This window comes from Coffea arabica, chromosome 10e (assembly GCF_036785885.1).
Source record: "Coffea arabica cultivar ET-39 chromosome 10e, Coffea Arabica ET-39 HiFi, whole genome shotgun sequence".
Lineage (NCBI taxonomy): Eukaryota > Viridiplantae > Streptophyta > Magnoliopsida > Gentianales > Rubiaceae > Coffea > Coffea arabica.
This window is the reverse complement of record NC_092328.1, coordinates 4897653-4925037: the sequence shown is the minus strand read 5'-3', so window position 1 is coordinate 4925037 and position 27385 is coordinate 4897653. Positions and strand designations below refer to the sequence as shown.

Sequence of the window (27385 nt, the reverse complement as noted above, 5' to 3'; positions counted from 1 at the left end):
GGATAGTGGTAAAAGGATTCTGGCATATTTGGGTTTTCTTTTCTTTTTTCTTTGTTAATACAAATTGGTAACTAAACTAATTGCATATTGGTTTTCCCCTAATTTTTTTTCCTTTATATTGTACTTTTTAAATTTTTTATTATTTTCATTGTTCAAAATTTTTAATCCTATTTTTTCTTTTCTGTTTTTAATCATTTTGGACCCTTTAATAAAGAGGGCATTCCTATCATTTCATTACTGCTGTTGGTGAGATTCTAACGCTGTCAGTGATAAGGAGGTTATTCTAATTTGGTCAAATCTTGGGGATTGATTCGTAGTTTGGACAAACCTCAAGGGATGTAAATGTAATTAATCTTAAAAAAAAGCGTGGGGTGCTTTTAGCGGAAGCAACTGCTCATCTCTTCTTCAGCACAAAATATACCGAGGCAGAATCTGAAACACCCCGATGGCTCTAGTTCTAGCACTGCGCTATCTCCTCGTACACTTGCACCCAACTTCCTCAACCCGCAAGATTATTGCTTCCTCTTCCTTCCCGAAGCTCTCAATCCCGCTTTCCAAAAAGTTGTCTTCTTTCTTCTCTTCCTACTCTACTCCCTTCCCCTGCCTCCATGCTTCTCATAGAGGTAAAGCCCCTCCAGCTCCCCAAAATTATACTTATTTTTTTAAAAAATATTTCTCATGTGGGTTCTGAAGTTTTGATCTTTTTGTCGCAGAAAACACGTTTGTTTTGAATAAAGATGAGAGATTGGTAGGAGATGGAGTTGTGGGCTCTTATGAGCAGCAGCAGCAGCATTTTGGGAACTCAACCACCATTGCAGCCATTGTTACCTCCTTGGGTGGTCCTCCTGCCGCTGTCGGGATTGTTAGGTTATCAGGGCCGTCCTCTGTGGCTGTCGTTGGGCGTTTGTTTCGTCCAATGTCCAAAAAGAAAGGGAGAACTTCAATTTGGAGGCCTAAGAGCCATTTCGTGGAGTATGGTGAGGTCTTGGATCTTCAAGGGAATTTGATTGACGAGGTATAAGTTACTAATTGTCGATTTTAATGTCCATGTGATTGCTGCATTTCTTATAGTGATTGTAGTCTTTTGTGGAGTAGGGAAGCAATTGTTGCTCCTTTTTCTATTAACATGAAACATTCCTGCCATTTTTTGTTTTTGTTTTTAAATTTTCTGCAAATTTCTATGTTTGCTTTTCTGGAAGATTCACTCTTTCTATGATTTTGTTTCCTGGATATGGATTATAGCGTATTGATCAAATCAAAAGTGGTATAATTAGGTAGTTTGAATTTGTATATCAGCTGTTCGTTTAGTTGTGGAATAAAAAGGAAAAAAAAATGTTTGACTGATTTCATGTTTTTCAGCCATGGTCGCTATATTCTTAGGGCAAATTGCTTGTGTTGGTGACGTAGATTTTGTTGGCTGTGCTTTTACTTGATGGGAAGAGTGATTTTTTCATGCATAAATGGACATTCGTAACTTGGTGTAGGTTTTAGTGCTGCCAATGCTGGCCCCAAATTCATACACTCGGGAAGATGTGATTGAACTCCAATGTCATGGAAGTGAAGTTTGTCTGCGCCGTGTATTGAGGACTTGTGTAGAAGCTGGAGCAAAGCTTGCAGAACCTGGTTTGTCCTTACTTGTCACTGAATTTTTTGAGTTAATTATTTCTGTAGAATTAGTCTTGTAGAAATAGGGCTAAAATGGACTGATTACAAATTAAAGCTCTAGGTTGTAACATTTAAGGTGTAATTTATTTACTACAGGCACCTGAAGTACTTTTTGACTTCTTCTAGACTTTCTGAAATGTAGCTTATCTGTTGCAACTGGCTTTAACAATTTAGGCAAATTTTATTTCTCAAAGTTGCACTTGTCTGATTGAAGTTTATCTAATGATGGCAAGTTGAATTCCCTAACGGGTAGGCATTGATGTTTAACTTCACTAATTTATGCCTTGAAAACTATATTTTCTTGAAGGAATTTGAATCTGTGCTTAGTGTAGATGGTCAAGGAAGTAGTTATATGTCAATACTTATGATGTCAAGAGCAGTGAAGCTGTGTTTGGGTTGATCTATTGTCTACTCTGGATCGTATGGTCCTTGAGACCATGAATATTAGTTCTTAGTCAAGCTTCTAAAACGTTTTAGGTTATCCATTTGGTTCTTCAAAGGGTAGCATCTCATTGGTTCCTAAGTCATGTCATTGGTTCTTCAATAGCATATCAATTGGTGCTATTGAAATTGATTTTTTCTCCTGGAAGTATGGATCTCAACTGACGTGGAACTCATTATACTCTGTAGCCCGTCTGCAATAATTGTGCTAGTTGAACTGTTTAGGTTAAATCAGTACATGTTCAAGTGCCTCGTGCATTTTAAAAGAAGCTGTTGATCTATAAGTGGAATAGAGACAGTGCTCTAAGCTGATGCAATTATTGTCTTGACTTTATCAGGGGAGTTCACACTTCGAGCTTTTTTAAATGGTCGCTTAGATCTCTCTCAAGCAGAAAATGTGGAAAAACTTATCTCAGCAAAATCGGTGGCAGCTGCAGACTCTGCACTGGCTGGAATACAAGTAAATTCCATTAATTTCTGGTTTAATTGATAATTGATATTTTATTGGTTAGTAAATAGAAGATTCTTTTTTGACCAGAAATGCAATTTTAGATATTTCTTCCATTTTTTAAGCTAGCTGTAGATTATATGCATCATATGTGGTATGTCCAATAGTAGGCTCTCTGTGAAAATAAAATCCTTGTTTTTTAACAGGGAGGTTTCTCTGCGATGGTCCGAACACTAAGAATGAACTGCATTGAGTTGCTTACGGAAATTGAAGCTCGTCTAGATTTTGAGGATGAGATGCCACCCCTAGACTTAAAATCTATTGCAAGCAAAATACACATGATGTTGCAAGATGTGGAGAATGCATTAGAAACTGCCAATTATGACAAACTTCTGCAATCTGGGTTACAGGTATTGCAAGGATTTTGGGGTTTTTAACAAATCCTTTCTTGTTTGAGTAATAGAGCTGGGGAGAAAAAGTTCTTTTACTAAAATGTACATGAAAGCTTATCATCCTTTGTATGCATGGTACACATCTTTTCCATTTCTGTATCTTTCTTTCTTTTCCCCCCTTTTGATTGCTAAGCAATTCCCTGTCCTTCCTACAGTAATCAATCCTTTTTTTTTTGTGAAATATAGAAGAAATGTATTCTTGTGTTCCATCATCTATAATTGTTACTGTTCTGCTTTTGCATGATGGAATAAAAGTTGTCTACTTGACTTTAGATTCCTAATCCATACTTGAAAATAGACTTTTTAATTGTTGGGAATTCAACCTTTTTAAGGTGGGGAACTTATGCAATCTGCCCGTTCAACTCACGGCTTTTCTTGATGCTTCTATTTAAATTTGAACAACATCTTCATACTTTATTTATCAGAAAGTTAAGCTATTTCCTGTAAATCTTCTTTCAGATAGCAATTATTGGTCGACCAAATGTTGGAAAGTCTAGCCTTCTTAATGCTTGGAGCAGAGTATGTTCGAAATTCTCTTATTTGTTTCAAACTTTTGGTTTATCACTGAAGTACTTCTTAAAAATAACTACCGCATGATTTAACTTAAGGAATTGTTTGTGTCCATGCACAAAGGCTGAAAGCCATCTTTGACGCATGTACCTTAAATGTATTACAAATCACTCAGTTGTGCGTAATTGCTTTCAAGTTTTTACTGTGAAATTTTATGTAGAATTTTTTTTGTCAATGAACTTAAGAAATCTCTTTTCATTATCTTTCAACTCTTTTTCTTTTCTGCTTCTTTTTTTTTTGGTGGTTGGGGGGGGGGGAATCAACTTTCTAAGCTACATAGGTGGCATTCTCATGTAAGAATTTCAGTGCAGCTAATTCTTGACCAAGTTGAATTGATGCTGTATGCTTATTTAGTGAGAGAAGTTTTAGTGAGAAAATTAAGGAGTCAATGAAAGGAATAACCAAGAATGGAGATATCAGAAGACCAAGAGAATGACAAGAAAGAACAGAAATGTGTGGAAACTTGGAGAAGAGAGAGAGATAGTTACTAGTTAAGGGCAAGACTTTTTTAACTGCATAATTTGTCATTTGCATAGAATCACACATTTTTTCCACTATTAGCTGACTAATAATTGCCAAGATATCTTAAAATGATATCATCCCAAGCTATTGGCTTAACTTAAGAAAGAAAAGACAAAACGGTCAGAGCTTCTTGGTATATGACTAATCCCTGACATCTTATGAGCTCTAAGCTGCTTATCTTGAAGTGCTGGAGACTTTTGTCAGACAAAAAATCTGAAATAGTTAGAAGAATGCCATATTGTGTAGATCTGGGGAGAGGATGTGAGTTGCATTGCTGTATGTGAATAATGATCATTTTAGCATCTTGTTGTGATGCTCTGTCAACTGCTGATTGTGTATCTTGTTTACCTTTTAGCATGCAGAGTGAGAGAGCTATTGTTACAGGCATTGCTGGTACAACACGTGATGTTGTAGAAGCCAGTATATCAGTTCATGGAATTCCTGTAACGCTTCTTGATACAGCAGGTATCAGGGAAACTGATGACATAGTGGAGAAAATTGGTAAGTCCTGACAATCTTCCTTGCTAAGTTGTAATGTTAATGTTGCCACTAATACATCTCCTTTTGTACTTATACATTAGATTATTCAGCGTGGCTAACTTAGATTTCTGTCGTTCTTCTCTATCATAGTACTCGGAGATTTGCTTATGAATAGTTTTAATTCTGTGTCAAATTACGTGACAGAATGGCAATGATTAGACTCCTGATTTTATCTTTCTTGTGCAATTTCTTTAAAACTCAAAAACATGCTTGTTTACTTTTAAGATTTCATATTTTTCATTTGCTTGTCAGAAAGATAGTGAAACAAGTAAAAAATTGCTGGTTTTTTCATGCTGACTTGACTCGTCTGTCATCTAAGAACAAAGTATGAGTTACAAGCACTAGTCAAAGCCGATGAAAATTGAATTCCTGGGCAAATTGAGTGTTCTTGTCTATTGGCTTGTTTTATATAACCAGCAAGAGAATACCAAGTCACAGCGTCAACCGATGTTTTTACTCAAAGAAGCTATGCTAAAACAAGATTGCAACCTGCATTTGATTCACTTATTTTGTTCCTTGTGTGTGAAGACCTTTAGCCATATCAAGTGCCCATATGCTTCTTAATTTTTCAAACCAGAAAATAATGTTTATTTTAAGTTGGAAATGCTGATATTGTCATTCTTGAATTTGACTGTGTAACAGGTGTGGAAAGATCAGAAGCAGTTGCTACAAGTGCTGATGTTATTATCATGACCGTAAGTGCAGCCGATGGGTGGACTATGGAGGACACCGTACTTCTAGAAAGGATTCAAAGTAACAAGGTATTGTTTTCTTCATACTGCCTTGAATTGCACATGAGAGACTTGCAGAGACCTTTTTATTTCTTCATATTGTGAAAATTTCTGGCCAAATTGTGCTCCCTGGAAATTGATCATAATACTGTGGATGTGTGTTTTATGCGTTTGCACTGCTATGAAGTGATAAATATCTCCGTTAAGCTGATTATTATGGAAAATAGGAATTATCTTCAGTTCTTGTTGCAACCTTAGACTGGCATGACTGGATTATTGCTGGTAGGTACTTCGAGAGGAGAAGAGCTGGTCCCCTTATTTAATCCCACCGCTGAGATGCTCAGTTAGTGGAATACTTGTTTTTCAAACTATCACAAATCAGTTCCAGTTTATTGTCATGTTTTTGCTTCTCTTGAGTCTGCATCTGAATGATGAGTTGCATGTCAAGATTTGGAATTTGGTAACCTTTCACATAGAATGCTTGCTACTTGCTTGGCTTGCATGATAAGTAGTTTTAAATTTGTTATCATGAAGCTCAGATTTAGGAATATGTATTATTCGTTAATCCATGGCCGTCAAAATTTAGTTTGGCATTCAATACTTAAACCAGAACCACTGTGCTCAGGTGCATGCCTATGATTCTGCTTTTGCTCAGCTGCAGCTTAGTGTTGTGCCCTATATGCACTTCTGGCTAATAAACCATGCTAGCGTAGCTTCCGAAATGATTGAGCAGAAATGATGTTTCTGGCCTTCTGTCATGGTGCTATCCTAGATTGTTTAGGTTGCCAGAATAGTCTGTACAGAAAATATAGCTGAAATGATTAACCAACAAATTAGTTGGCAATAGTATTTATGAGATCCCATATGGATAAGCCAACAGCAATTAATGCCGAGATTCCTGCTTCTGAGATTAAACGTCGGATTCTCATCGTCTGTTGTGTAATTCCAGGATGCATCAGGATCTACCTCTCCAATAATCCTTGTTGTTAATAAAATTGATTGTGCCCCAACTACCTCCTACAAATGGGACACTACAGCTACCTCTTTCAATAAACTTATTTTTACATGTGCTGTCACTGGACAAGGGATTACTGATCTAGAGGCTGCCGTTCTAGAGATTGTTGGTCTTAACACAATTCCTGCAGGAGGTTGCAGATGGGCGGTGAACCAGGTTAGTTCCTGTAACTTTATATGCAAGTGAGATCATATCTACTTTCCTGTCTCTCATCTGCTCTGAGAAACTTGACTTATTGCCATCTTAATTTGTCTCTTCCAAAGTCTCTGGATGTTGGTTTCACAATGACCTATTATTTGTATTTGAGCTATATTTGTTAGTCCAGCGTGGAGAGAGAAGCCTTCCATTGCTTTCCATCACGAGCTTCTGGGGATCCGACTACGCATGATATAATTCAATAACCTATTTTTATCTTAGAATATTCACCTTCTTGTATGTCTGGGCATGTTATGCAATTTAGTGCTAAAGACTCGAGTTTGCCTTCTCAATGGTTTGAGACCCTCTTGGATGTCTGGCCACTGAGTTATGTACTTTGTTTCCTTTGGTTACACTGACTTGTGTACTTCCAATATGGATTTACATTTTACAGTGTCATAACTTTTCTAATTTGTATACCTTAAATGTTTGGTTCTGATTTTCAAAATGTTATTGATTGTTAGAGACAATGCGAGCAGCTTGTTCGGACTAGGGATGCTCTTGTCAGATTAAAGTCGTCAATAGAGGAGGAAATTCCGCTGGACTTTTGGACAATAGATTTGAGGGAAGCTGCTCTGGCCCTTGGGCAGATAAGCGGTGAAGATATTTCCGAAGAAGTTTTGTCCAACATATTTGGAAAATTCTGCATTGGTAAATAGTTACTTTAGTCAAAAGTTAAAACGACAGATTTGTCTCTTCAAACGTTGAAGCTTTCGACATAAACTTTGCGATGATAAAAAAAAAAACTAGGTCACATTTTTTTTTATTTAAAATTTTTACTGCGTATTCAGTTTGTTGAATTATTCCATCACCAGAAAAATGACACTGATTAGCCAAAAACCAAAGCACAACAGCACAATTCTTCTTTTTTCTTTCAAGACTTTGTCGTTGAAAAGCATGCCAAGACTCAAGCCTTTGAGTTTCATACGTCCTTTTCTATTACAAATATCTAAGGATTGTTAAGGGTCTAAGAACCAGCAATCTTCCAATACCTTACAACCCAAGGCACTAGCACATATTTTACATGCAAAGGTTCATGAAAAGTAAAACAAAAGAATGAAGGTAAAACAATTAAAGAATTCAATCCAATATAGCTTTTCTACCCCTGAAAAACTATCTTATGGACCTAAAAAAAATTATAGTAAAAAGATGATGGAAGTATGGAGAAGAATGCTACAGTACATCACAAGTTCGCGGATGGATAAATCCAGCCCTCATTCTGCATCCCCAACTTCCATCTTTCCGGAGTCTTCGCATTTGAGATTGTTTGCTCAATTCAATGAGTTGGCTTTCCCACTTGCTTCTTGGATGCCTTTCTGGGCATTGCCTCTCTTCCAAGCCTACCCCAAAGCTGCAATCATTTTCCAAAGCTCCATCCATCAAACTCCTATAAACCTCCTGCAGCTCCACAAACATCTTGGTGGATTCTTCCTCCACGGAAGAATGACAAACGCCAGGATGATACTGAAGTGCCATTTTCCTGTATGCCTTCTTTATCTCACTGACACTTCCACTACCAGACAGAACTTCACGAAAGTTTATGGCCCTTTTCTGTCCACATTGCATGGTAGCTCTGCATGAAACAACGTTAAAATTCTGATGTACAGATAAGCTCATCATGATGCCGCTCCCTCTGTTTAATGTTGAGCTCAGGCAAGCATCCATTTTATCAATGAGACTAGCTGCTAGCCGGCTCTGAGAGGGTTTTTTCTTTTTTCATGTATACATACTAGTAGAAGTGGATAAAACTTGAAAACTTTGTCAAGGAATAATACAATAAAACTCACTGCTTCGATAATAACGTAACATTCTAGAATTGGTGTATACAGAGATTAGTAGCAATAAAGCCAAAAACTCAGCAATTTCGGTCTTCTTTCTCGGTCATAAGGATCAGTTGCAATAAAGCCAAACACTTATAAATGAATGTTGTCAAAATCAAATTGCCTGTTGAGTCCAAAAAAAAAAAAAAAAAATTGTCTGTTGAGTCTTACGCGGAATTGCCGTACTGAGAATTAGATAGCTAAATTAATGATGTTGAATTAACCATCGAACCGTGCAGTCCAAACAAAACGAAGAAATTAAGAGAAAAATGTTTTGGATATGGACCTTCTTTTGTAATTTTTTTTCTTTGTTTTTCTAATAACATAATCGAAGAATAATTGTCTTCTGTTATAAAACATATGATCATAGGATTAATCTTATAGACACTAAAATGTATAAACTGTCAGCCTGCTCGAATGAATGACAATTACATCAAATTTGAAATTGGATTGGTGATGATGTACGCAATGTCAGTGTTTTGAATTGAATGATAACTATACAAAATTTGAAATTAGATTAATGATAATATATATATATATATATATACACACACTGTCTGTCAGTGTATTTAAGAGAATTTTTCTAAAACATATGGGGATTGGAACAATTTCGAAGGATCCAACATGTAATATGGGCTTTCCACAGAGCCAGGATTCGGAAAGGATACGCGTTCCGCTGCATGGGCGGTAATTAGAGGCAAGTGTACTTGGCCTACTAGGTGCAGGCATTTCGAAAGATGCGATCTCTAAGGGGAACAAATGGGGAAATAAAATAATAGGCAAATTCTCGTGCCATTGGTTTTTTATGATTCGAAGTTTCAATAATTACAACACTAAAAGAAATGTTTTGGATGCTAGTCTTTTGTTTTGGGATCACAGAATTGTTTACTAACTAGTCCTATTTAGGGACGATTGTAGGCAAGGATGATCAATTCGTGAATTATGTAATTTTGCATATGTTTTGTATAATCTCTTAAATTTTACTTTCGGAGAAATTAAGATATCTACTCTTTTTTTTTTTTTCCCCAACCACAATGTTCAGAAATGCACCAGATTAAGCAGAAAGAATGGGCTCATGCATTGGGATTTAGTGCAAAATATCATTCTGAGAGTGGGAGATGGAAGTTTCAAGGCAATCAAATAGTAACTAACACTTTTAACTATGTAGCACATTACTAGGTTGTATTTTCTTTTTCTTTTTCTTTTTTTATCATCTTAGTCATCCAAATTTATGTGAGAAGGTGACATTTTAATTATCTATAGATCTATTATAAACTTTTTAACTGTTAAAGTTTCTTTACAACTAGTTTGTACGAGCTCTTGTTGCATAAGAGGAATTCTTACTTGGGCAAATCACATAGATCGATGCAAATAATTCTTTCTTTATAGAGTGCAAACAGTAGTGACGATGATGCATAGAAAGTGTTGCTCATTTAACCAATATTTGCGGTTTTCTTCTTGTAGCACTGTTTATTTACTGTGTAATGCGCATAGATTCTTGTTATTGTTATTACTGTAATAAACAAGAGCTTGCTGGACAACTTTTGTTTATTGGCGTGGAAACATTCTTGGTTTGATAAAAATGACGGTTCATTGCAATAAAAGTGCACATGCAACAAGACAAATGCCTGAATCAAAAGGATTGGACGGCAGCAAAATATTTGGCGGATTAGCCATGAGACAACGCAGATTAGGGACAGCCTAATCCCATGCAGCCAGCCTGTAAAGTATAAAGAACATGAGCAGAACAATTTGTTAGGGTGTTCTTTGATATATCATAGGAAAGAAGTAGAGTTCTGCAAATTTCATTCCAAAAGGAGCTGGCAAAATGTGTTTCAACTTGAAGAAGCAGCAAACAAAGGAGGAGTTGGAGGAGATGAAGAAGAAAAAGAAACAAAAGGAAAAAGAGAAGGAGAAGAAGGCAGAGGAGAGAAAAGCCAAGGAGAAGGAGAAGAAGAAAAAAGAAGAAGCTGAGAGGAAGGAAAAGGAAAAAAGAAAGAAGGAAGAGGCTGAGAGGAAGGAAAAAGAGGAGAAGAAAAGGAAGGAAGAGAAGAAGAAACAAGCCGAGGAGGAAAAGAAAAGGAAAGCCGAGAAAGAGAAGAAGAAAAAGGAAGAGCAGAAGAAGAAGGAAAAAGAAAAGAAAGAGAAAGAAAAGAAGCAACTGAAGAAGAAATGAATGTCATTTAATCATTCTTTTTTATGTGCAATCCATAAATTGTTTGCATTGCATCTGGTGTACAAGATTTTTAATAACTCGCTCTTCAAGATAGAAAGCAAAAAAATTGATAGGAAATTTAATCTAAATTTTCTCGTTTGAGGACCGCCAAGTTGTTATTTTCTTTGCTATGTAATCTTGACCAATTATTGCTTGCATAATGTAAAGCTCGTTTTCCCTTTATTAAATTGGACAAAATCATTTCGAGACTATTAAGTTGCTAACTGTCCCAACCTTGGGTTCCATTTATGCAATGGGTAATTAAAAATTATTTTTTTGAATGCAATTTAAAGTGGTTGAGCATCAGTGGACATTCAACACATATATTTGGACCATTTTATTCTTCTCTCTCTTAATGTAAGTAATAAGAGTCAATGTTAAAAACATTACATTTTTGCAGGAAGGTGCTTGTTGCAATTCAATTTTCCATGGCAAATAATGCAAGTACATTAAATCCGTTACTTGGCAAGGGGTGAGCAAATTCGGTTCATAACGAATTCGCCGAATTCTAATATGATATGAAATAGGTAATGAGATTATGAATTTGATAATAACCGATTTCGCATTCAAATTCGGTAATTGAAATAGAGTACCGCATTACCGCATTTGAATACCAAATTGGTATATAAAATTATATAATATATAGATAAATACGATTTAGTATTAGTACATACTACTAATATATTATTATATTATATAGGTAAATGCTATTAATAATAATTAGTATATGGTATTATCATCATATCATGTACTTATAATAATAATAATGATATATAATAATGTACAATATATTATTTTAATATCTGTTAATTGTTATATGACTATAATAATACAAATATATAGTAATACATAACAATATAAGATAACTACTTACTATTTTACACATGAGTAACATGACTAGAATTAGATAATAATTAATACATATATGTATAATACTAAATATTAAACAATAAACATAATTAGTAATTAGAATTTAGATATTGGTAATTTGATACATCATTGATCATTCATGTTTGAATTATTGAATATTTGAATGCGTAATCTGTAACTTGCAAGTATTAGTGTGCTCTAAATTTATATTACATATTTAACATAAAAATTCATATTATCTATTCACTAATCTTAAGGCTCTAAGTATAGACAAGACAACTACGCAGTGTAAGTGAATGCATGTGAATTGCAAATCAATGTATTAGTGTATTGACTTTCACAATAACATATGTAAGTAAATAAGTTTTATTTTGATTTGAAATAAATTATAAGTTTGTAACTAATATAACCTAACACTAATCATTTTAATTTATAAGTTTGTAACTAATATTACTTAGTATTAATCATTATAAATTATAAATTCATAAATTATCACTAATCATTGTACAGTCTAAGGTTTATTCTAGTTTAAATTAATCACTTTTTATGTGTTCCTTAAATCATTAATTAAGGATTCTAGGTATAAGTGATCAAATAAATGCCAATTAAATTAAACCACAAAATAATTAGAACATAAGTAATGTGTTAAATTATGAATAAATTAGGAGATCAAATCGGTAATAATTTTTAAAAAAATCAATTTTTTTAAATAGATGAATTCTATCTAACCGAATTCATTACCGTTTTTAAATTTGAAATCGATTGCGAAATGAATTCGATTATGGCCAATTCGTAATTAAAAACAGTTTAAATTTCGATAGATCGAATAACCGAATTCATTGCACCGAATTACCGCTTTTGCACCAAATGCACACCCCTGGCAATCTCTTTTGACGTCTCGCAAGAGACTACACTGTTTTACTGCGCAAATACTAGGAACGACCTTGTGCTTTGGACAGGCATCCAAAAACTACGGAAAGATTAAACTTTTTAACTACTTTGCATGTTACATTGATGACTCTGCTGCTTCTCAGGCTTTCTTAAAAGTACACCGCTTTGTAATAAGATGAAAGATGGTTTATGATCAGTTACATGTAATTTGTTCCACTAACAATGAAATGATGATAATGAAATTGAAAATTCACCGCCAATGGCTCTCTGTTTCTTCTCTGGTCAAAGAATGGAATACTACTAATATTTCTCTCAGACAAATTACACTATATACACTTTACTATACTCACTGCTTTGGAATCTTACCTTTCCCTTTCAATATTTTTTGGACGACCAAAACCTGTCAAGTTACATCTAATTAAGTAGACCGCTACTTGATCATTTTGCATCTTGCGCCAACCCATTTCAAGCCACCATCATGGGGCTTTTGACATTAAAGCACGGAATTCAGTAGACTAATGATCAGCAATGAACTCATCCAAGGAGCAAAATGAGCTTTACTTTGGTGTTCAAATTCGCCTATTGACTTGTTATGAATTGCTTGATCGATCAAACACTGCTCGTAGTTCGCCAACCAATTGTTCTCTAGCGGATGGCTCTACCTGCATTGCATTCCAAAGATCAGCCCTCTTCTCAAAACTGTAGCAGGACATGAGAAGTAGAAAGGGCAAGAATTTATGTCACGTTACCTTCTGTAGCAGGGCAAAAAGACCTTGAGGTAGAGCACGCAAATCCAGTGCTGAATCACCGATCTTTGTTAATTGAAGCAGCACTTTCTGCACACGCAACTCCTGCAACTTTTCTTCGTAATTGGTGAAATCATCCTTCCATGAGAAGAAAGCCTCATCATTCGTCCAAGCATCTGGTTTACCTCCTGAAAACTCAGAATCCATAAACCACTTCTTTACCATATCCATTGCAGAGTTGTAAGTCAGCAGGTCGCCTGCAGCATCTCTTACTGTCCTTATCAGTGAGTCCTCAACAACTCTCCGGTACAATCTTCTATAGAAGAAAAAACGGGAATCTGCCCAATCTACAACTTTTCTGACTACCCCTTTCGCAGCCATTCTAAATGACGTATCATGCAGTTCTGCAAATTTTGTAGCAATCTGTGTGTAAACTGGCAAAAGCTGTTTTTCTCGAGCCTTTATCTGTTGCTGCAGGCCATCTACAGCTTCTGTGCTCTTCACCTCCTGAAGTTTTGCTTTTAAACCAATCAGCTGCTGATCAAGCCTACCCATGCATTCCAGCAGCTCTTTTGTCCGGAACTTAATCTCAATTAGACCTTCTGGCTCAAGAACATTTCCCTTAGCAGTTCGTTCTGCATACATCTCGATATGGTCAGGGTTGATCTTACTATCCACAACAACCCATGCTCCACCACGGAGCTCACCCATCATAGGTATGTATATGAAAACAGGTTGTTTATATGTTCTAAGGTTCTCGACAATATTCGACCCAGCTTGAAGGATGCCTTCAAAAAGGTCCCTCTGTCCACCTGAAAAGCCTCTCCAGTTTGCAAGAATGAAAAGTGGCAGCTCTTCCCTGTTGAAATCAATTAATGCTTGAGCTGTTTTTGTGGCAGAATCAGGAAACCATACTTGGCCTGCTTGAGGGACAATCCTTTCATGGGAATCGAGCTGCCCAGGATCTGCAGGGATGACTTGCATCATCGTTTGAGTCTCAACAGCAACTATTCCTACGGGGATTCCTCCAAGCTTTGCCCTTCCAGTAACAACAGTTCTTGCCCAGCCTTCCAATGTTTCGACAAAGCTGTCCCTGTCGAATATCCCCCCCAACCAGTTTCCACTGCCATCTGAAGCACCACATATAGCAGCACGTGGATCGCATGAATTGTCTGGCAGATATTCAACAGGTCTCTCTGGAGGATCCAAGGGGGGCAACAGTGGAAGTGGACCCCCTGAGTAAGGAGGAATGAAACTCAACCATTTTAAAACAGCTGATACCCCTTCAAGATCATCTGAAACTGTCAGATGAACTACTCCATTGGTTGCCATAATTTTTGGTCCACCAAGTTGCATGTGGGAGCTATATACCTCCCGACCCAGAAGCTTATTTAATGCCGAAAAACCAGTCAGGATAATAGGTTGATCAAGCCTTTGTATGCACCGCATACCTAGCCGAGCAAGATAAGCACCTATGCCCACTGTTCTGCCTGTCACATATGTTAGGGTGAAGGTTTCCTTGTATGCTCGTGAGTATGCACTGGCAATGGCTCCACTGCCGCTTAAGTTCTCAACCCCTAAACCATCCTCTTTCCCCACAATGGAATCTATTACCCACCGTGATTCTCCATTTGTCATTTTTGTTTCGTGTGCTATTACAGATGATCCGATCCGAGCATAATCTTCAGGAGTTAAATATACATACTGGAAGCCGCGCTCAGGGATTGATTCATCAGACCACCCCACTCTGAAGCAAGATTTTACTTCTTCAGCGACACCAATACGAGCACCAGAATTGGCCGCCAAGTATATTAAAGGCAGTTTTAGACTGCAGGCGACCTCAGTCACTGCTTGGAAAAATGCATCCTCCCTCGGGCCAAAGGATCCATTTTTAAAGGTCACATCATTTGCTATAACAAGAATTGTCCGTCCAGAAGGAAACTCAGGTGTAGACATTTTCATGCTCCAGGCTACCATGCCAACATCATTGAGCCCAGGCTGCCGCTCCACAGAAACAAGAGGAGTACCCCAATTACCTCCAGTGTTAGCAAAAATTAACTCTGTCACTTCGAGGATAACTTTATCCTCAGGCCTTTTATGCCCTAAATGTTGGCATGACCAAGCCATCTCCAAGGCAGCTTTAAATGCCTGTTAAAGAAAAAGTTGTTTAGTGAGGACATAGTGATTTTTCTATCTTGAAACAAGAGTTATAATCTTTACCAGCGGGAAATCATAGCAGTAAGTGGTGTTGCTTTTCCTGGCTAAAAGGCGTTTCCGATCCAATACCCCCAAAGGCTGATATGATGCATTAACAGGGACACCGTGCAAAGGGCCCCTCTCAGTTATTGTATGGTAGACAACTTTGTGTTCAGTAGGGTCTTCCACTTCGCGGTATACCTGAGCATAGATATATAATATTAAGACCTTAATTTAATTTACGCAATATTCATCATCTAACACTAATTGCAACCACTGTTGCCCAAAATCAGATGCACATCGGTTTGCACAAGTAACAAAAAACATAATTATAACTTAATGTAAGGATATGCATGGACAAAGATGCCTCTAACTGCTCACACTGCAAAACCATATTTTTATAACTATATGCAAAAGTCTACCCGATTTACATGATTAAATTTACCATTATTAATAAATTCATTAAATTCAGACATTGCATCTCTTGTAAAGTTACGAACTTTTAGATGTTTGTACTCTGCCTGTAGGCTATGATAACTGTCATTTAAAAAAAAATCAAGTAGATCTCCAGACAATTGCTGATCACTTGCTAACAGCAATTGATGCACAGTAGCTAACTTACATGCACAATACAAGTGTGTCCTGTCACATTTGCAACAACCACCCTCCAAGCACCATTTGCTTCTCCTTCAGATGATATCCAAAGCTTCACCTCCCACTGACAAACACCTAAACGATGCATTCTCACACCAATAGATGTATTAATCTCACGTGCCAGCTCTTGCAAGATTTTCTCAACTATAGCTTCCTCACACCCATCGTTAATGTCCACCCTCCTGCAAACAATGTCTTGAAGTTAGATCTTCTTTGAATATATTTGATCTGCTTTCAGTTGTAAGAAACTTATCAAGAAGAAATGTGCCTACTTGTCGTAGGGTAACAGATCATCTATTTGTTGCTCCTGTAAAATATAAAGATACATATGAGCATGGTCAGATTTGACAGTAGTATTATGGACATGCAGTTCAAGTTCCTCCATTGCAGACACCAGTGACCGCAAAATGCTCCTTGACGTAAACGATATAGCCCACAGAGATTGACTCCTTTCCTTGTCTAATCCTTGATAAACTGTTAAACTATCACTTGATGTAGGTTGCCTGACAAGAGTTCTGAGATACATTCTCTGAACTGGAACAGGCTTATCCACAACTGTGTACAGATGCCACTGACGGTCACGGGATGGTGTATATTGTATTTTGTCATAACCCTTAAGTTTGTCCTGTTCAGATGGGAGTTAAGTCAAATTAATTGCAAACAAGCAATTAGTTCTGCAATTTCCTCATCGATTCTTAAAAACAAAAGGCAGAAAAAGAACAAAAATTTTGGAGGCAAAGACGATGACAAACCAGTTCAAGGTATGTGGATAGAGGAGGCTCCAGGTGGCGCAATAGAGGTTCTTCTTCATAATACTGTTTTTCTGCTGACCAGTGAAAAGAGTGCCTCATTGGGCCCCGACCTTCATCTCTTTGTATGATACAGCTGATTACGCCTACACCTGCGCTTCTCAGACTAAAGCTTACTTCTTGTTCTCTTAATTTTTTTGCCAACTTGTTTATTCTTTCTTGAGCCTGATCTTCATCACCACTGCAGATGAACCAAACGCACAATAAGAATAATCATTCACATCAAGCATGAATAAGTAGAATCTTAACCAAATTTAGAAAGGAGCATAAATAAATCATTCTTATCATGTCAGGTAACAAATGCAGACCAATAAAATGTTTAGGGAACTATTCAGGCAAAAAGAGGAATCAATTAAGTAGGATTTTTGCATTTGCCCATATGGAGAATAATTTTCTTCATATGTGTTGTAGAAAATGATCTTTCTGCATGTTGAGTTTGCCTACCTACAGTTAAGGACTAAAATGTTTTCTCAGATAGGTAAAAAAGCACCAATTTGAGGTCATCATTTGCCTATACCTCCTGATGAATCAAAAAACTTAATAGATTAATTAAGTTAGCTGAATCAACACCATTTGGCTGCACCATATGCTTGCAAGTCTTCCATTTCACATGTGCTCAAGTCAAGAAAATTTTAGCAAACTTGCATCCTCTCTTTTTTTCCCATTGTGTCACTGGCAACGCAGCAAGTAATGGAAAGGAGATGTTTGGTTACCTGTCCTGAAGCATACTCATCTGGTTGTTAATGCCCACCAATGCAATGTGCATCATGTTACCATGGCTAGCTGGTAGAATAGATCCCTTGGATGTTGTTGTCTGCGGACTGTGTGTTGTTTCCCTTAGTGCAGCAGTTAAAATTGTTGGCAGTAACTGGAAAGACTTGATGATAACCATGGCTCCCCATTTCCTATCGCTATGTTTCTCAAGTAATGGTTTCTCTAGTGTCTGATCTTGATACCAGTTCTTCCTCTCTATATGCTCTTCCAGGAACTCCCATGAAGCAATAAGTCCAGATCTGTGCCACTGCATTCTAACACTACCTTTTACAAGATAGGGCTGAAAAAGATGTTAATGTTAGAGAAAGCAAAGTGAAGAAAATTTATGTAGGGAAAAAACAAGAAGTTGAGCTATAGTACCTGGTACAACCTACGAACATAAGTTTCTACAACCCTCCTCTGAAGCGTGTGATCACTATGATCAAAAAGACCAACTAGAGCATCTTCAACTGCTAAAGGAGCACTTACAAGTGCCTCCATTCTTTCATTTATGGCACTTTTTCTCTTTGGAGTATCCATGTTTTCACCATCTTCAGTAAACATTTCTAACTCAGAAAGACTTCTGGCAATGTTAGAGCGAAGTTCACTCAACTTTGTTTGCTCAAGCAATTGACTTGCCTTTAAAGCTAACTGCAAAAGCACATTAAGGTTCAGATTCTTGAATCTTTCATGTCTTGCATATTAAGTGAGTTGAAGTCCAACCTCAGAGTAATTGGTATGATTGAGCGTTGAGAAACGAATTAGTTTATCCCTGTATGCAGCAGGATTTGGATATACAAGTTGTTCCATGAGACGCAATATCAACTTGTTCTTGCTCTTGATACCCTGTAAGGTTGCATGGTTTAGGAACAATCCTTTACAATGACAGACCGCCAGAAACAAGCACAGTATAATTCAGTATTTCCGATATACCTGATGAGAAAGAACAATGTCCACAACCTTCAACAGATCTTTCTTATGCTGAAGGCGAAGCCGCTCAATTACATCAGCCTGCAAAGGAAAATGCATTGGAACTTGATACTGACTAAGGGTGAAAATAGAAGGGTGGATATCTGACATTTCAAGCAAGCTTCTCATGATTTATTCTTTCAGCTTTGGATCACAAAGACAATCAGAGACCAGAAAAGCATAGATTGCCAAAAATGATGCATACTGGAAAGGTGGCAACCAAACTGTTTTTCATATAATTTTCAATTTTCCCTATTCTTCTGATGGGGTTGTGTTTTGGGGGCAGGAAGAACTGAAGCAGAGCTGAAAGAAAGCTTGATTATATCAGTTTCCCGTATATAATATATGAAAGGCTAACCAATATATAACTGAAAGACTGTATTTTTCATGCAAGTCTCACATTGCCAATGCATGCTTGTCTTTATGGGAGAAAGCAGGATATTAATGTTAATCTTAAATAAACTTCTGTTCCAAAAGAACAAACCTGGATGTTGTCACTAAATAGTTCTTCAACAGATAAATATTCTTCAAACAGAGATTGAACTATAACACGGGCATGACTTTCTCTTCCACCTTCATAAGATTTGACAAGAATGAGTAATGGTTCAACTAGTCTATCCTGAGCTCCTTTCTCTTTGTCAGGGCAGGACATTTGGTGGGCCTAGATTGAAAACAATAAATGAACAAATGAATGACAGACAAAATATAAGCCGTTGAAGGATGTCAAGTTTCTGATAAAGGACCAACCTCAATTACACTTCGGAGAATTTTTGCAGGAAAGTCAACATTCTGCAAGTTCGAGATACCTTCATGCTCCTTGTATTTTGCTTCCAACTAAAAAAGTTTGTAATTTAGAAGCAAATAAGATCCAGAAGAGCAACCAGGTACTAACATTTGGGAAAACATGATTACAGAAGAATAGGGCATTTACTTCATGTCTAAGCTCCTTGGGAAGTCGATTTGCCAGAACAGCAAAGCATTCTTGCCATTGAAGGAAAGGCAACTCAGGATTGTCCAGGCAGCTTAACAAGTTCTGAACCACCTGTAATGTGCATGAATATGATTAGGAAAACCATACATTTTAGCAAACCTATATAAAATATTTCTTCTCCATATAGCCCAGAAGATGGATCTATTAGATGAAGGCCTAGCAAATACTAGTCATAATATAACTAAAATATTCCTTTTCCATAAAGCCAAAAGACTTCTTACTTCACCGAAGTTATGCTCGTATCCTGCAAGAATCATCCGAGCTGCATTCAAACTTGCAGCACACCTTTGATGAACTTTTCCCGAGATAGCAGTTGGTGGTCCAAGAACTGGGAAACTCCCATGGAAGGGCTCTGCTTTTCTTACAGCAGAAGGATCATCCAGGTCAAGTCTTGCTATGAGTTCACCAGCCTACCCATAAAATAGAGTTTTAATGACAAGGGGAAGTAAATAAAAGAGACTTCTATGTACAATTGGTTTACCTGCATAGCTTGACCATCCGACATCTTGAAATGGATAATTCCAGAGGCAGGTGAGAGAAGGGGCATACACATCTTCATGACCTCAACCTCTGCATAAGGCGTGTCAGCATCAACACGGCTGCCATCAGCAACCAAATACCTTAGCAACTTGCATGGTGTCTCTGCTACCAACTTTGATGGATCATGATCATTCTGGAGACAACCGGAAAATAGACCTCCACTATCAAGTCTTGAGAAATCAAACATTTGTAAGAAAGTAGAATTAGATTTTGGTACCTGAAGCAAGCAAGTCCTCCCATCAATTAGAAGGCGAGTCCCAGCTGCTTCCTCCTCCGCATATATAACATGACTGTTCCCATCCAGCTGAGACATTTCAAAATGCAATACATTAAGTATCATGCCAAGTAAAAACCATTTGCAACATCCAACTCATATATCCATGCACTAGGTAATAAGTCAGTGCTAATATGGTGGGTAGCGAATGCAAGGGTCGTATTAAAGCACTATGTTTAACAAGAATCCTTGCCTGCATTAATAAACCTCCGTCCCGCAAAGTATGTATTTCTGCTTCAATCTCTGATTCATTCATCCTCAATTTGTAACTTCCTGGTCCACCTCTAACCATACTTATCTGAGAAACAACCAGAGATTACAAGAAGGTGGCAAAAATAAAAATAAAACCTTGAGTCAAAAATAAAAGAGAAATTGGCAGGAAGAAATATCACATTCTTTTCTCCTGAACTATTTAAAAAGATCAAATGTAAGCCTATCCACCCTTTTTGCATCACTCTTATCAGATAACTCAAGGTCGATGTTAATGACCTAGCAATTTTATCATGCTGTAACTCAATACTCACCATGTACTTGCTTCCTTCAATGTTCAATGAAACTTGGGAGTTGACAAGTGAAATATGCTGCAAGTAGGAAATAGCCATCAATGATGAAACAAAGAAGATGTACATGCTCGAACTAAAAAAGTGGGATAGGCAGGTACCTTTGGAGGAATTTGTCCTTTTTCAAGATAACCAATATATTCTGAAACCACAGCTGCACTACTAGCAGAAGCTTTCTGAATTTGAACAAGGTAAAAATATAATAATAAATAAATAAAATACAGAGGAATGATGAAGATGTTGTTCAGAAAATATATTCTCCAAATAAACCTTCAACATCTTTATACTAAGCATTTGAAAGGAACACTTACATAAAGAGCACCTCCAACCACAGACAGATACCAAGGTGGCCTTTCTGCTCTAACCCTCATTGCGATTCTACTGTCCAACCAGCCAGTGTGGATTCTATTCTCTCTATAATCTGAAGCCTACAAAATCACTAAAATATTCACTACCATCTATTCAGTTGACTTAAAAGAAAAACAGATAATTCCATTTCAAAAAGACTTACATGTAATAGATCAACTGTATAATCGACATTTGTACGAATCTCTCCTCGAATTTGTATTTCCTTCAACCCAAGAACCATGTTTGCAATAGCCAGGGCTCTTGACTCTCCAAATGCAAAAACATGTCCTGGAAGATAATGAAACAACTTAATTTATATTCAAAAGTACAAAAAAATGCCCTTCGTTTCAGATGGATAATATGTGAAAGAAAAAATTTGAGGTAAAAATTTCCATTACGATCCTACAGCTTTAGACAAGTTATATACATTCGATAAAACAAGCACTAAACAGAATAAACAGATTACAGGGCCTTCAGAAAATCTAAGGGATGGACAGTTCTCTCATTGTACCATATGGACTTAAAAACAAAAGACTGAAAGACCTGAATCAGGTCAGCCAGAAAGAGCCCATACAAAAATTGAAAGTTCGCAAGTTCTCTTGATAAATGCTCTCCTGTTTGAACATCAACTCTACAAGGCTTTGGTGAGTTAGACAGAACCATCGGCCACTGGTTTATTCATACCAGCTAACATGGTGACCTTTTCTGTGTTCTCATATAGTTCAACGTGATATCCATAGAAATAACTGATAGAGTCAGGCTTGTAATCAAACATTAAATTCTTACAAAGACTCCGGCTTTTATAGGCATGAAATGATCTCATCCTCCTCAAAGACATAATTGAAAATTGGGATTTTATTTACTTTGGGTTAAATTATGAGCATTATGACTCTTGACAGCATTCAAAATCAGTCTAATAATTTCGACACACATTACAATGCAGGCAAAACATATTCACCCACTAGGGTGCATGTGCAGTTCTGTTACACTAGACAGCCTCAGAAGGCTTTGACTTACCAAATTGAGAATCAGAAAATTCATGGATACCTCCTCCAGACTGCAAGAATTATGTTGTTAGTCAGTCAACCATTGATACATATAAGAAAAATCTTCAGTGTCTTAAATTTCTAAGAAGTACCTTGACAGAAAAGTATGCCCACACGTTTGGTTTGCTTTTAAAACTCAACTCCTGCAGAAAATTTAATTTAATATTACTGTTATCCCAAATCAGATTATATATGTATGTATGTATGTATGTAACTACCGAAAATCTATCACTTCCAACCTGTACTTTCCCACTGGTAGGCTTAAAACCATCATCAGGATCCTCACTTGTGACACGAACAGCAATACAATGACCTTTCGGCCTTGTAGACACTGCCTGGTCAAAATCAAATGGAGTAGCAACAACTGATGTTCTCCTCCAAGCATCGTATCCAGCACCATGCTCCATCCCATAGAAACGCCTTATTTCTGGTAAAATTAATATAAGGAATCCAATTGAGAAAGATAAATGACATGAAGACCTTTTATAAACTTAGGTAATTTTGTACTGAACCTGGAATTTGCCATAGAGGAATACCCATCCCAACAGCGACTTGAGCTGCAGGAAGATTTACTTCAGCTATCCACTCAGTCACAGGGTGCTCCACCTAAATATCAAGAATACAGTAACATTCAGGAAACCTAACTGCCAAAGCCCCAATATGCTACATTTGAAATCTAAGATCTTATCAGATTTAAGCCACAGTTGACATTTAAGAATAAACAAGAAAATTAAATCTTTGAAGAGAAACTCTGGAAATAATGATACATGAAAGTATGTCAAACCTGTAACCGTGGATTGAGCTCCAAGAAGTAGTACTCCCCAGTTTCCATACTGTAGAGATACTCAACAGTTGCTGCTCCTATATAATTAACACATTTGGCTAATCTTCTAGCAGCCTGCTCAAGTTTTTTCACAGTCTCTAAAGGAGCTACAGTTATTGGGCCTTCCTCAATAATCTGACAACAGGAAAAAGTAATAGTTAGTTTTCATATTCCAAATGACTCCCAGTGTTTCAGACAATTAGCTATTAACCTAAAATGTTTTCCTTACGTCAAATGCAAATGAAGTACTCAAAATTCTTTTTTCAATACTTTACAGGTGGACCTGAATATTACAAAGTTGAGTTTCAAATGTATAACACAGACCTGATGTTATCATGCTGCTTTAAAGACTGATTACTCTTTGTTTGAATAGACAAAGAAAGACATGTTCAATTAACTCACATATACACTTGTAAACTACTAGGAAAGTTAGAGAACCTAAGTCACAAAAAACAAAGAGATACAGATCAGAAGTCAAGAAAAGTACAAGCGCACCTTCTGGTGTCTCCTTTGAACACTACAATCACGGCTGTGAAGAGCTGCAACATTGCCATACTGATCACAGAGCAATTGGACCTCTAAATGCCGGCTCTAATAGCATGAAACAGCCTCTGGTGTTAGAATAACTTCTAAAGATTAAAACTTAAGCATCAAGATCACATTATGTGGAAGAAAATATTACCTGGGAAGCAACCTTCATAATAAATATTGGGGATCCTGGAACTTCACCCTGTACTTGCTTGAACAGTGCCTTAACTTCATCATCATTATGGACCTACAAGTCAAAATGGTAATTTACTATTGATTAATGATGTTAGAAGAAGAGATGGCAATAGAGTGTCAACCTTGTTGCTTTCAGATAGAAATCCACTAATCTTTTCACCATAATTTCAAAAATCACTAGAAAGGAAGTGGTACTTATGACCCAAATTAGCTACACAAAATAACTATTCAAGACCTAAAACTCAAAAAAAGGGATCACTGCATCATTTGTATATTAAGTAACAAACCTTTCTAATGCCTTTACCACCACCACCCCAAGATGCCTTAATCATTGCAGGGTATCCCACAACTTGACAACTAGCAATTGCTTCTTCTGTGGTGTAAACACAAGCTTCACTATATATATCTTCGGGAATAGAAACCAAGCAGCTTTCTGGAGGAATTTTCACCTAAAAGGCAGATACCATTTATTATACACAATACCATGTCAGACATTAGAAGAGCAGAGCTTATGAGGCAGAGTACAAAAGACTTTACATGAGAACCACTCCATGGAAGGGTAGGTACTTCAGCAGCTTGTGCAATCAGTGATGAACCAATTTTATCTCCCAAAGCACCCATAGATGTGGCAGGAGGCCCAAGGAATATTATGCCTTTTGCACCCAAAGCATCTGGCAGTTCGGGACTCTCAGATGCATGACCCCATCCAGGCCAAACTGCATCTACATGTGTAATCTCTGCCATCTAGAAACAAAGAAGTTAAATTGCTCATCAGAAATTTAGATGTTTTTGATATTTATAACAAAAAAAAATCTCTAAATCACCTGACATTTACCAAAAATCCATTTCATCTCAAAAGACATCAAGATCATCTAGGTACTCCCCTGATTCTATTTCCTCATTCCTCCACCTTGAGAACCCCAGAGTTCAAAAACTCTGAAGAAAGAAACACTTTTAAAACCATAATTTTGCAAATGATGGGACACCATTAAGCTCATTTAGCTATCAGACGAACCATTCAGCAGTTCTTGAAGTGTCTCAACGTAGATAGGTTGCATATAAACACATTTATCATGCGTCCCTCGATTTGTATGATAAACTATTTTCAGCTAAGAAACAAAAAGATAGGTACAAACCTCAACTATAAGCTGAACATTGGCATAGTTATTATTGTTGGTTCCACCAGGTACTTCTACAAATTGATCAGCTATCCGTATATGCTCTGCATTTATTTTCATGTCCTCCGGTGTAGCCATTGCAACTAGCAAAATTGCCTTCTCTGTGCCAAATGTCTCATAAGCCCATGTTCTGATACTCCTTATAAACTTAACAGCAGCCATTCCATTGTTTGCAATTAAGATACTATGGATTGGTCTCTTTCCACTAAGTGCACGACAGAATTCATCAACAATAGACACAGTACTGGGAGACCTAAATGATATTGCACCATTCATGTACCCATTACTGCGATTAGTACCACCCACCAAAGGCTGCCTTTGGGCTTCTGACATGCTGCACCACCTGAAATGGGACCAAAAAAAAAAAAAAAAGCTTTTGCAAGGTTAAATATCATTACAAGGCACACAATTAGCCTTCATCAACTTCATTCAGATCATTAATGACATTGTATTAAACCACCAACACTTGGTTAATAAAAACACACAATCTATATTCACGTGACAAGTTGGTATAGGACTTGTTTATAACTAGGAAGGTATTACACATTTTAGAAGTTACGAACTAAAATTTATGATTCAAATGCATAGAAGCTACTCTCCAATTTCTTAAGGAAGTATGGAAAGTACGATCCTAGCCTTCACCCTATTCTTTGATAGTGCCTGTGTGTGGTGGATGGATGAAAATAAATTTGAGTTACTTGTCTGCTTGCATCCACCTCTCTCTCTACATCAAAAGGAAAATAATAATCCATAACTTGTTCAAATGCAGCAAAGCAATACGAAGCTCATGAAAAAGCAACTTTAAATATGACAAAAAACATGTCAAGCAAATTTTATTACTTTCTGACTTTATATTACAAATTATTGCTCCAATTGAAAAGAACAGCCATGCTGAAATGGAGAAGAGTCATCAACAGAATCCATTCTTTACGTTCAGCAGCATCATACCAGAACTGCCACTTTATAACGTCAAAACTCATTGATTAAATGCAGCTATTCGATAGCACACAAGCAAATGATCCACGTATAAACACTACAGCAGAAAATTCAAACAAACATAAGTATCATATTGAGCTAATTGGGTATTCATATCACGTATTCAAATACACAGGAGCAATACCATCCCGTAAATGCAACTAACAACGACAAAGTTGAGAACTCTCTTTATTCCCCAATACTCGGAGACAATTTGAGCTAAGTTTCCAGCAAAACAGTAGAACCCAAATCAGAACAAGACACTTGCTGCATATGAATTTTATAGAAATACATAAGTTCTCAGCCTAAAATCTGCCAAAAGAAAGATTTGAATTGAGGAGACTGACCTTAAAAACCCGCCCAAAAAGCTCCAAACTTTGAGAAACGGACAGTCAAACAATTCAATCTAATTGGCTTCTGGGTAGCATTATCTTCAAGAATTGGAGTTGAAATGCACTGAAAACTTCTACAGACACCAGAAGGCGAAAGCACAATTCTGGGATGGAGTCAAATTCTACGTAGTTGAATTAAAATTTAAAAATTTGTGATGCTTCAAGAGAGAGGAGGGACAGATGGGGTGGTGATGACAATGCACTGGTACTAAAAGGTTCTTGGTCTTGGGTTGGTTTAGGTTGGTTGAGTGTCTTAAATACTCATGTCTGTATGATGATGATGATCGTGATGATGATGGGTTCATTCACAAAAAGGTCCTTAAATGAGAGAAAAATTGAAACCCTCTTTGCACGTGGTACTTGGCTACCTGCCTCTTCCGCCTGCAAACAAAAGGGTTCCCTTCCCCTCCTCCAATCTTTGTAGTAGCTCCCACCTAACCCCCCATTCCCACCCCATTAGTCCTGCACTCCTCTATCATTTTCTGTCAATTTTCTACATTTTTATGAATCAATGGAAAAATTTTAGTACTTGTCTTTCAAGGTGTGCAAAGTCAAAATCTTTATGTACCAGTTTGAGTAACAGACGATCCTAAAGGCCCATCTGTAAAAATAATTTTGTTACACGACGGTGGTTGTAGGATTCGAGGTTGATACTTCTTATGACAAAGTCTTTTCTTTTTTTTTTTTTCTTTTTCTTAGTAAAAATTTCAAACCAATTTTTTTGAGTAAATTTTATATACGTTGACAGTGTATACACTATCACAGTTCAATGCATTATATATGAGCAATATATGAATTTTAAATTTAAATTCAGATGAATTATCATATACTTCCTCCGTCCCACTTTGATAGTTCTGTTTTCCTTTTTCGTCTGTTTCAAATTATAGTCCACTTTTCAATTGAAAAATGTAATTGTCTTTTAATTTCTCTAAAATACCCTTATTTAATGTAAGTTGTTATTACTATAAACTATTTTATTTAATATAGATTGTTAGTATTGAATATAACCTACCTCATTTAATGCATTTAGATT

At 36.8% G+C, this 27385-nt stretch overlaps 3 protein-coding genes across 5 annotated transcripts; 1 reads left to right on the top strand and 2 right to left on the bottom strand.

Moving 5' to 3' along the window:
- Positions 1 to 396: 396 nt before the first annotated feature.
- On the top strand, positions 397 to 7365 carry LOC113712618 (uncharacterized). The gene is made up of 10 exons (XM_072066698.1): positions 397 to 623; positions 714 to 1015; positions 1485 to 1623; positions 2445 to 2566; positions 2761 to 2964; positions 3466 to 3525; positions 4461 to 4599; positions 5281 to 5399; positions 6319 to 6540; positions 7044 to 7365. The coding sequence occupies exons 1-10, from the start codon at positions 446 to 448 to the stop codon at positions 7236 to 7238; spliced, it is 1680 nt and encodes a 559-aa protein (XP_071922799.1). The 5' UTR covers positions 397 to 445; the 3' UTR covers positions 7239 to 7365.
- A 387-nt stretch (positions 7366 to 7752) lies between these two features.
- Positions 7753 to 8244, bottom strand: LOC140015457 (chaperone protein dnaJ 20, chloroplastic-like). The gene has a single exon (XM_072068053.1). It carries the CDS (start codon positions 8242 to 8244, stop codon positions 7753 to 7755), a length of 492 nt encoding a protein of 163 aa, XP_071924154.1.
- Positions 8245 to 12520: 4276 nt separating this feature from the next.
- On the bottom strand, positions 12521 to 26779 carry LOC113712871 (acetyl-CoA carboxylase 1). Of its 3 annotated transcripts, XM_072067756.1 has the most exons (33): positions 26308 to 26445; positions 26106 to 26227; positions 24944 to 25328; positions 24345 to 24551; positions 24095 to 24256; positions 23767 to 23859; positions 23580 to 23675; positions 23046 to 23219; positions 22774 to 22867; positions 22501 to 22688; positions 22354 to 22404; positions 22233 to 22272; positions 21379 to 21503; positions 21179 to 21295; positions 20969 to 21043; positions 20832 to 20888; positions 20501 to 20605; positions 20251 to 20337; positions 19975 to 20166; positions 19715 to 19903; positions 19434 to 19544; positions 19250 to 19336; positions 18987 to 19163; positions 18467 to 18544; positions 18257 to 18379; positions 17915 to 18184; positions 17494 to 17834; positions 16724 to 16961; positions 16244 to 16596; positions 15940 to 16153; positions 15342 to 15518; positions 13125 to 15269; positions 12521 to 13037 (listed from the first exon to the last, which is right to left on the bottom strand). In XM_072067756.1, exons 3-33 carry the CDS (start codon positions 25316 to 25318, stop codon positions 12966 to 12968), a joined length of 6813 nt encoding a protein of 2270 aa, XP_071923857.1. In that variant the 5' UTR covers positions 25319 to 25328; positions 26106 to 26227; positions 26308 to 26445; the 3' UTR covers positions 12521 to 12965. The 3 variants fall into 3 exon arrangements, with proteins under 3 accessions (XP_071923857.1, XP_027092280.2, XP_071923858.1); XM_027236479.2 differs by lacking the exon at positions 26106 to 26227 and having other exon boundaries at positions 26308 to 26779; XM_072067757.1 differs by lacking the exons at positions 26106 to 26227; positions 26308 to 26445 and adding an exon at positions 24643 to 24743 and having other exon boundaries at positions 24944 to 25082.
- Between the last annotated feature and the right edge of the window lie 606 nt (positions 26780 to 27385).